The sequence below is a fragment of the Danio aesculapii genome, chromosome 3, assembly GCF_903798145.1.
Source record: "Danio aesculapii chromosome 3, fDanAes4.1, whole genome shotgun sequence".
Classification (NCBI taxonomy): Eukaryota; Metazoa; Chordata; class Actinopteri; order Cypriniformes; family Danionidae; genus Danio; species Danio aesculapii.
Window position 1 is genome coordinate 14519419 of NC_079437.1, and position 11203 is coordinate 14530621.

General features: G+C 35.3%; 1 protein-coding gene across 1 annotated transcript; it reads right to left on the reverse strand.

The window, feature by feature from the left end:
• Nucleotides 1-1748: 1748 nt before the first annotated feature.
• On the reverse strand, nt 1749-11203 carry mrps34 (mitochondrial ribosomal protein S34). The gene is made up of 4 exons (XM_056453217.1): nt 11099-11203; nt 6624-6946; nt 6494-6536; nt 1749-2404 (listed from the first exon to the last, which is right to left on the reverse strand). Exons 2-4 carry the CDS (start codon nt 6939-6941, stop codon nt 2103-2105), a joined length of 663 nt encoding a protein of 220 aa, XP_056309192.1. The 5' UTR covers nt 6942-6946; nt 11099-11203; the 3' UTR covers nt 1749-2102.

The following is an 11203-nucleotide window of genomic DNA, read 5'->3' on the forward strand; positions in this document are numbered from 1 at the left end:
TGTATTACAGCCTTATTTTCCCTCACATTAGAATGTGTCCTTTTAATTTTTTACTGAACAAAGTCAAATATATACCATCATACATGTTTATCGTGATTTAGACGAGGCGACCAACAAACATTCGGTCTAACAATTTATATACAAAATAATAATAATGAGGGCATTCGTGGAGCTACAAAATACTCATTCATATGATTGACTTTATACCTTTATATTTTGCCATTTTACATCAAAACTCTATAATATTTTATTCATTTCATGTATGATCAAATTTTTCTATGATGTAAATCAGGGGTGTCCAAACTCGGTCCTGGAGGGCCAGTGTTTTTCAGAGTTTAGCTCCAACTTTCTTCAACACATCTGCCAGGAAGTTTCTAGTACAGTGTTTCTCAACCATGTTCCTGGAGAACCACCAGCACTGCATGTTTTGGATGTCTCCTTTGTCACACTCATTACTGGTCTTTCAGTCTCTGCTAATGAGCTGATGATCTGAATCAGGTGCGTTTGGTTAAAGAGACTTGGAAAACAAGCAGAGCTGCTGGTCCTCCAGGAACAGGGTCGAGAAACACTGTTCCAGTATATTTGGATAAAAGCGTCTGCTAAATGACTAAATGTAAATGTAAATATCTAGTAAGAGCTTGATCAGCTGGTTCATGTGTGTTTGATTAAAGTTGGAGCTAAACTCTCCAGGACACCGGCCCTCCAGGACCGAGTTTGGACACCCCTGATGTAAATATTTATATATTTTACTAAAAGTGGGGGCCAGAATAAGCACATTGTAGATAAATATGTTAGACAAAATGTAAAATTTTAACCATACTTTGACATTTTATGTTCACAAAGTAAGCAATTGCTTTTAACATGCATCTTATGCATATAAACATTACCTTTGTAAAAATTTAATGCAGACACTAAAATGGCACAAATATATATATATATATATATATATATATATATATATATATATATATATATATATATATATATTTAAATTGAGAAATACATTTTTAAAATAAAATTTCCAAATATTTAAATTATATTAAGTCAATATTAATCGATTAATGTTGCTGGGAATTATATTCTGAATATGTTCCTGAATTTTACAAAAAATATTAAGTATAAATATTATAGTTATAGAAATATTACGTTTTAAGGAGGTTTTGATTAGGGCTGCACAATATTGGACAAATCTGATATTGCGATATTTTATTTTTATGAATTTATTTTATTTATTTCTCAGTTTGATGGCTTTCTGGGGAGTCAAACAGTATTCATGTAGAGAAATTAAATAATCACAATGCAAAAAAAAAAGCTTTTCTTACTTTGTCTTGTTTCTAGTCCAAATATCTAAAAATAATAATAATAAATAAATCTTAGACCGTGGAAAAATATTGTTTAGTTTTCCCCATCAGAAAATTAAAAATGTTTTTTATTTTGCTTATTTTTTGAGGAAATTATCTGCCAGTGGGTAATAATCTTGTTAAAATGTAGATATTTGGACTAGGAACAAGACAAATTCTAAGTAAGAATTTTTTTTTTTTTTTGCATAAATCATATAAATTCCATATAAATACAGTAATTAAATACTATTTTGTGGCTCCTGGTCCACTATAATTCGACTGGACATTACATATCTTTGCGATGTGACTATTGCGAATGCGCACATTGCGATATCGATGCTGCAATTATATATTGTGCAGCTCTAGTTTTGATGCATATTTACAACCTACAATAAAACAACCCCAATATCACTTTACACATTTTAATTCTATATTTGCAAATAAATGCAAACAGTTTCGCCATTTTAACTTACACATTGCGAAGAACACAATTATTACACGTATGATTTTGTGACAAAAAACAAAGAGTCTTATGCTATTGGGTTTGGTCACCTGGCTCCAAATGTGTCAAGTCCTCCTCTTCCTTCGTCATGAGCTGCATATTCACAGGAAGATGGACAATGAACCTAGCTATATTTTAGTGATAATAAAACAGCATCAAACACAAGTCTTTACAGCCAGCAGTGCTCTTTAAAAAGTGTCCAGGAGCAGACGTGGTTCCCATCAAAGTGTGACCTTTACCACTCAGAGTTGGACATGGCATCAGACGGGTGTCCCCTCCTGCTTCTTTAGCTCATCCTGTCTCCTGAAGTACTCCTGGTTGAGCGTGATCACCCGTTTGAGGGGCAGCAGGGGCTCTGGAAGAGTGCTGACCTCCACTCCCTGCTTATTGGCCTGCTGTGCCAGTATCATGGCCCGCAGGAGAGGAGGGTACCGCACTGAGCGGGCTGCCGGCTCCTGGACGGGCTCACAGCGCCTGAACTCCTCCTCTTCATGTTTGGGCACCAGTCGCCAGTCATGGTACATCACCTTGTCCACCTCACGCTCCTTGGTTTCCTCTTTACCTGAAATACACACACAATGTCCCGTTTCTATTCAGATTTGCTCCAAATGTATGATACAATCAGCTAGTAAAATGTGGAGTTCTGAAAGCTTATTAAGAATAAAGATGCACTGATTTTTAATCGAAAGGACATCACATGTATTGAACTTCTTTATATAGAGTTGATATAGAGATTAAGTAAAAATTAAAAACCGCATTTATTCTAGCCGATATTAAACAAATAAGACTTTCTCCAGAAGAAAAAATATGATAGGAAATACTGTGAAAAATACTGTGCTCTGTTCAACATCATTTAGGCGAATCATTTTAACTCCAACTGTGTGTGTGTATAGGGCTGGGCGATATTGCAAAAAATTATCATGATATTATCTTTAATATCATTTGGAATTTATTATTACTGAATATTTTTAACAATACATTTAGCAATATTGAGGATTTTTGTTTTTATTTATTTAACCACTTTTAGTTTACCAACATTACTTCCAACAGTACAACCCTTCCTACTCCCCAAGAACTGTACTTATCCAGAGCGAGCAGAAGGGCTGCCAAAATCACTGTGGACCCCTCACACCCAGCACACTGCCTCTTTGAACTTTTACCTTCTGGTCGACGCTACAGAGCACTGCGCACCAGAAAAGTCCGACACAGAAACAGTTTTTTCCCTCAGGCAATCCATCTCATGAACACTTGATGATAATAATTGTGGAGCCAACATCACTACTTGCTATACACTTTTATACACATATACACTTAGTTAATAACACACTTTACATGCCAATTTGCACATAAGAGCTGCACATATAACGTTGTATATAGTAATAAACATGTACATACACTTGTCAATCTGTATATTTGCACTCACTACTTCTATCTTTTTTTTATATATATATTTATTATCTGTTTTTTGTCCTGTCTCTGTAATCCTATTGCACTGTAGAAGCTCTGTCATGAAAACAAATTCCTCGTATGTGTGAACATACCTGGCAATAAAGCTCTTTCTGATTCTGATTCTGATACTAAGGCAAATAGTCGTAATAGTCAAAAACAAAAATATTTAAACTAAATATCATCTCATGTCTTAAAATAAAATAAACATTAGTATTAATGAGACTCCTAGATACAATGTTACGAAGTGTGTGCAATGGTAAAGTGAAAATGTTGAACAAGGTTAGAATAATGATGATACAGTAAACCTTATAATCTCCAACCATCATTAATCAAATACATATTTCAACATTACAAATTGTAAAATTAAATGACTACATTACCCCTATGCTAAAAATCTTTCAGATGGGGTGCTAGTGACTGAGATGCACAAGGAAAGAAACCAAAAAGCCACTCTGGTGACATCCTTACATCCTTTTTTATTCACAATCTCCTCACTGCTGCTAGACATGGCACTCATTTTGTCGTGTGTTGTTATTCTGGCCTGACTTGGTGATGACAAAACCCAAAACTCTTAAGTGAAAAGAAGCTCCCCTTGCATCTCTCTTAACAAGTCGACCATCAATTGCTCAGAGGATGACAAACAGGCAAATCATTGCTGCAGCTCTGATACAAGTTTATGGAGAAAAGTAAAAAGCACTGCAGTGTTTGGGTGCACTGTGTGTGTCTGAGGTAATTAGTCTGCCGTTATTACTCAAATGTGTAGATTCCATACAAAGTGTGAAGCAGATTGGTTAGCTCTACTTACATGAATCTTGTTGCGCTCGCGGCATTCTGGAAAGTTTCGATCAGGGGTCGCCAACCCTGTTCCTGGAGAGCTACCTTCCTGCAGAATTCAGCTCCAACCCTGATCAAACCCACCTGAACCATTTATTAGGACCTGAAGCAACACTTGATAATTACAGACAGGTGTGTATGGTCAGGGTTGCAACTGAAATCTGCAGGAAGGTAGCTCTCCAGGAACAAGGTTGGTGACCCCTGGTTTAGATGTTTTCAACTAGGTGCAGCTGGAAAATGCGAGCGTGTTACAGGTGTGCTGCTTGCACACCACTCCCTATTCGTCAGCCTCTGCCGCTGAGACTGCAGCTCTGCACAAGACGTTTGGCCAGCGGAGAAATTAAAATGGTCGTGCCCAACTGAGTCTGGTTTCTCTCAAGGTTTTTTTTCTTCACTTCCGCCATTAGTGAAGTTTTTTTTCCCTCTCCGCTGCCGCCACTGGCTTGCATGGTTCGGGATCTGTAGAGCTGCGCACCGTTGGATTTGCTCTTCAGTATTTGGACTCTCAGTAGTGATTATTAAACCACACTGAACTGAGCTAAACTGAACTGAACTTAAACACTACAAACTGAACTACACTGCTCCTATTTACTGTGACCTTTTATGTGAAGCTGCTTTGACACAATCTACATTGTAAAAGCGCTATACAAATAAAGGTGAATTGAAATGAATTATTTGTGCTCACACCTTACACCCTAAGTTTATTGGCATTACTTCAAAGGTGCGCTCAGCAGCCACATTTTATTAAAACTATAGCCTTTATACCGAAACTACATACCGAATCTTTTTTTATTGTTATTGACAATGGTGTTTGGCCAATAAATACTGATACCATATTTAATCGCCCACCCTTATGTGCATATATACATTTAATACTGTCAAGAATTTATTCATGCAATGGCAGAATTTGCAGCATAATTACTCCAGTTTTGGGTTTTCATTACTTTATTATCATGACTTTTTGCTCAAAACAAATGTATTATTAAACAGACACTAAGTGTCATTGGAAACTGAGAGATTTTATTCATTCATTTATTTTTTACTATTTTTGAAGAGTTAAAAATGTATATTTGGTCTTCACGGTAACTATCAATTTATGGAAACTAAAATATTTACATTTTTAAATCTTTGTTAAACAAACTTAAACAATAGCTTTTAAAAACAGTCTTGACAAAATTTCCGCATTAGCGCACAGATATATATATTTTTTCTTATACAAGCCGTGGCACAAATCTACATTATATAGGTGATATGGCACAGCAAAAGAACAAATATATATATATTTTTAAGAAGGTAATTAATATAATTAAAAGACGGCCCTTACGCAGAGTTCAGACTGCACGATTTTCAGAGTAGTGGCTTCACAGATGTTTTCACACTGCATGACTATCTGTGTTAGCTATCAGTCACTGTTGTGTTTACACTGCATGATAGACTGGCGACAGGGGTTTCACATTGTATGACTTTACAATAGGAAGAATCGCCGACAACTTTGTCTCAGTCCAAAAACTGTCTCACAATTAAACACACGCGAGAAGTGACATGTAAACAACATGAGGACACGTAGTATATCTTTTGTCATTAACTACATGAGAAGAAAAGAAGCCTTTAGTGGGGTAGAAAGTGTACTTATCACCTAGCTTCTGAAGGCAATTAACAATTTCTCAACTTTATTTCTTTTTTGATCTGGTTGTGATATTGCTCAGATGACACATCAAACAGACACGGGTGCTCCTGCCAAATTCACACTAGTTTTTCCTCCATTTTTTGTGTCCAAAGAAACTGAAAATGAGCGCTTTTAACTTCTCCCCCAACCTCCCGCTGCCCTGCAGGTACTCATACTAGTGGATGCTGCTCTCTCATTGGCTGTAGGTGATCGCCGATGTTATTTTCAGTCAGAACACATTTCACAAGGCATGATCTGAATCACCGACAGCTCCAGATGTTTAGCACGCCAAATATCTGACGGGTGTCAGCGTCTCATCTGCGATTCTCTCAGATCGCGTCTTTGATAGTTCATACTGTGTGATTCTTACTGGTGTGAACGAGCACCGGTTTGCCTGTGATTTCAGGCATTTGTCTGCGATTTTCTCAAAACTTGTCGGCAAGTCAAAATCGGTGCTAAAATCATGCAGTCAGAACTCAGCATTACTGATCATCTTAGATTAGTTATTCAAAAGAAACATCTCTTCTTTGCATTGTTGTTTAGGTAACTCATAGTTTTTTAATTATTATTTCTATTTGTTAATCATGTTATATATTAGTATTTTTATTAAACAAATATTGTTTTGAGTGCGTTTGACACATTTCAGGGAATTGTGTTGCAATACCCTGTCCTGTCAAATTTTAAATAAACTAAACTTCTTACCTCTAAATGTTAGGACGCCCCATGCTTTCCCATGATCCATGTTCTAAAGGAAAACAAAAAACATGTTTATAATAATGTCTATAATAATTTAAATGCATTTATTTCATTTAAAGTCAAACCCAGACTGTACCTCTGCTGTATAGTCCACCTTGACTTTGGTTATCTTCCAGTAGCAGGGCTCTGTGTGCTCGTCCAGCCAGGACTTGCGTGTGAAGAGTCGACCCAAACCAAACATGCGCATGCCAGACAGTAAAGTGAAGAGACGGGTTTCTCTCTGCACATCCTTCCAGGCCAACACCGGCAGCTTTTTGCCAGAAAAGGGCCGCGTCATGGTGTCGTAGTCTAAAGCGTAGCGCTGAGAGTCCCGGGGCCGGTTCTTCAGCTCGCGGTACGCTCTGATCTTCCGTGCCATCTCGGCTATAAGCCTCAAACGCTTTTTCTTTACCATTATGCCTGAATAATACACAATTTAAAACATGAATTGATTCACACAAACTTGTAGAGCTGATGTAGCTCGAGTGCTGCTGTTATTAAAGCAAAATCATTATTTTATTTGTCTCATACAGAGTCATAAACTATATGATATGCAGTAAATGCTTACACAACCACTCGAGAGCTTAAAATAATAGTAATAATAACAATAAGGATGTTTTTAATGATCAGTTTGACATATCAACCTTGTATTTGAAAGATTCCTGGGAGAAAGATTTAGGCATTCAAATTACCAATGAGAACTGGGAAAAGTCTATCAAGGTCATAAATACATGTTCTAATAACTCCAGACATCAACTAATCCAATATAAAGTAGTACACCGGCTTCATTATTCTAGGGTTAAACTTAATAAATTCTACCCCTCCACTTCCTCTAAATGTAATAAATGTGAATCTGCGGAAGGCTCTTTAGGACATCTTTTTTGGTCATGCCCAAAACTTTTTGAGTTTTGGAGCGAAATTTTCAACTTCTACTCTGAGGCTTATTCTTGTGACCTTGCCCCTGATCCAGCAATCGCTGTTTTTGGTTGGTCTGACTCACTTCGTGGGTTTAGTCATCAAATTAAAAAAGCTGTTCAATATGGAATGGTGTTAACTAAAAAAAATATTCTTTATTTATGGAAAAAGCCATCGAAACCACTTTTTAAATCCTGGCTTTTAGAATCCTCTACCACTTTACATTTAGAGAGGCTTAGACACAATCTTTCTGATAACATTGCCTGCTTTGAAGCCACATGGAAACCCTTTTTTAATTATTTATCAAATGCCCAGGATAACAGTTTAAAGGTATAACCCTGTTATCATCTACAAGATCACCATATTGCCTGCGCCCACCGGCCTAGATATAAATGTGCAACATTGTTGACCCATGTATAATATTAGAGGAACTGGTGTAATAATGGTTTAAAATCTTTTTTTTCTGTCTTATTTTATTTTTTTCCCGTTGCTTCTGTTTTGTCTTTATAATCGTTGTTGCTTTCTGTATCGCTCTGTGTTGTTATAATATTATATTTTTATTTTCTTAAGAAAAAAAAAAACAAAAAAAAAATAAACAATAAGAATCTAAATTTAAGAGAAATAGAAATTCTATAGAAAAGAAAGTCAAATGTAAAGTGTTTAAAGACTATCAATAAGGAGTATGTGGCTGTAGAAAAAAAATTATTGTATTAAAATATCAGTGCAAGTATTCTGTATTCTTTTTCATTCACATTTTTAGGTTGAAACAACTTTAATTTTGAAATGGTTATTTTACCTAAAATCAATCCTCACCAAACCTCAGAACAAAAGCTCTATGGGTTAACAACATAGTAAGGTCAAGGGGGGAAAACAAATATTAATTGTATATATTTTAATGCCCCCCCCCCCCCCCCCCCCCCCCCACCCCTTACTAAACTCATGATGAAATCTACAAAAGCTTTTATCTTATGTGATGTTAATTATTTGGTTTGAGTTTCATTTTGATCACAAGCTGCTGATTAAAAGTCAAAATTGTTTCATTAAAAGAACTAATATATTAATAAATAACTAATATTAACACAAACGTAATAAATCTGCCCTTTTCTCATTGCTGATTTTAATCCTTTAAGTAACATTTATAAGTAACTTTGAATTTGAAATGTTATCACAAGGCCCACACGGAATCTGTGCGCGCAGAAATCTGCAGCTTTCCGCAGGTTTTTAGCCCATCATTGAGTCTATTTGTTTACTTGTGTAAATGTGTGTAAATTTATATTAATTCAGTTTTTAAACTCATGTAATATTAAACTGTGCATGTGATTTATTTACAATACAGTTAGTAAAATAATAATCTCTGTCTTTTAGTAGATTTATGTTATATGAGAGACTTGTGGATCTAGAAGCATTTGCATTGTAAATATTAAATATAAGTTAAGAAGGTATTATTTTTTATTTTATATATTAAGTTTTTAAATTACGATACTCCCAAAATCATTACGCATAAATCCACAGATTTTTAACAAAATTGTCCACAGAATTAGCAAAAAATGTCCGCAGATTCTGTCTGGCAATAGTTATCACATACGAAGCTTGCCTGCAGAACAAAAGCTCTACGGATTAACATTATAATACAAAAGGTAATCAAAACAAAAATATCAGTTTTATCATTTTAATGTTACATAGTTTCCCCCATTAGATTAATCTAACATTATAACATATATCAACAATAGATAAAACACTTTGCCTAGTTTATTCAACCTGATAATGAAACAATGCACATAAAGATTCATGGTGAGCAGAAAACATTTATAGTCAGTAAACTTTAAGTAACATAGTAAGCAGTTTGAACACTTCTGAGGTAAATTAAAATTGACTGATTAAAGTTTTCAACCTTTTATGTTTAGATTTGATGTTGTTATGTATATTTAACAACAAACTATCAATTATCAAAAGTCTGATACACTGATATATGGTCTGGATATGTGCTTGTTTTTTTTGTGTCAGACCACTCTCCAACCTCACATAAACTTTAAAGGCTTTCAAATGATGAACTATCGTACGTTTTCCACCACATTAACACATTGTTAGAGGTTTAAATGCATTTAATTATAAATAAACTTAATAGAGATGTGACTTAAAAGTTACAGGAAATGACACGTATTTATCTAGTGGTAGAAAAGCGTGTGACACACAATTCAGTGTCTCTTTTGCCAAATGTCCTCGTTATTTTAGAACAGGGGTAAGGGAACCTATGGCTCGGGAGCCACGTGTGGCTCTTTGACCAAAAATATGTGGCTCTCCAGCTGTCCCTCTTCAATAATGTTATAAAGTAAAAAACATAACTGTCTCCAGAAATCGGTTTTCTATTGAAAATACAATTACCACAAATCCTCCTCGAGCCAAAGCTTTTTTTTGCTGGGCTTATATCCAGAGGACTCGAATTATAGTAGAAGCGAACAAGTATTTATAGACCTCAGCTTGCTTTATGCCAAACAATGTGTAGCTTTGCTATGGACAAAGATGCAAAGACCAAACGCTACTCAATGGATAAGACAAATGTTGTCAAGTCTGCCATTAGAAAAAAATAACTTGTATACTAAAAGCTAAACAGCGTGTATATGAAAACACATGGAGTCCTATCATTAGTTATATAAAAGAAGTGGAATTAGCAGAGGAAGAAGTTGATGAATAATTTTTTGATGGACAATGCAGTTTCAGCTTTATAGTTCAGTATTGATACATTCTTCAATATGTTTGCTGTACTTAGTACTCAGTATGATTATAATTGTCATGTTTGAATAGATTACCCCTAACGACAAAAGAGGAGCAGTTTTACTTTTATTTATTTTTTGTTTGTTTGTTTGCTTTGTTTTTAATATAAATCTGTATATATCCTTATTTTTTGTATAATTTGTGAACGCAACAAGGTTATTGCTGGAAAAAATGTTTGAAAAATGTTGCATTTCAATGTGTACAAACTGAAAACGAAAAATAAAAATATTTTGGAAAAAAAGAAAATACAATTACCTTTATATTGTATTTTTACAGCAAAATAAGAACTCAGTTTAAAATAAAAGGATGTTTCAACCAATGCACATGTGTGCCGCAGTGGTTTAACTTGAATCGTGACACCAATAAAGGGCAAGCAACTTTCATTTCTATGTTAACCTCACACATGCACATTCAAACAACATTCATGAGCGGCGATGGCAAAAAGATAAACAAATCTTTAAATTGTGCTTTCTTGATACATTGTGGTGCGTCATATTTGCTTATTTTTGAGTTGTGCATGGACATAATTAAAGGTTTTGTTTATAAATAAATAAAGGTTTCGTTATATGCACACACCCGCAATGGCTCTTTAAAAATGCATTTGATTAAAATAAAAACAGAAATGGCTCTGCTGAAAAAAAGTTTCCGACCCCTGTTTTAGAAGTTTGGTGTAAAGTATGTGATGAACATCTGCGGTTATTGGTTTGGAGCAGAGTAAGCACCAGCTGCAGTCTCACACACTAGCACGTGTTTCAAACGGTTCAACTGGAAAAAGCAGGTATCATACAGGAGAAAACACAAACACTACAGCAAAAGCCAACAACGAACAGTAAATGAAATGATCACATTTGCGAACACATTGCGACGCATTTTCTGTTCTCTTACCTGCCTGCTTGACTTGACCTCCACACAAATACGTCACACTCGCTCCTGTCCGTCGAGGAAAGTTGTCCGTGCGAAAAACGCGTGCGCGTTCCAGTTCCGCGTAGA

What these genes read in the sequence shown, in the direction of transcription:
- mrps34 (XM_056453217.1), bottom strand. Translation starts at nt 6,941, where the DNA reads ATGGTAAAGAAAAAGCGTTTGAGGCTTATAGCCGAGATGGCACGGAAG. An exon ending in AGGTGGACTATACAGCAGAG is followed by an intron (nt 6,537 to 6,623) that starts GTACAGTCTGGG and finishes GTTTTCCTTTAG; the next exon opens with AACATGGATCATGGGAAAGC. An exon ending in GGGCGTCCTAACATTTAGAG is followed by an intron (nt 2,405 to 6,493) that starts GTAAGAAGTTTA and finishes TGTGTATTTCAG; the next exon opens with GTAAAGAGGAAACCAAGGAG.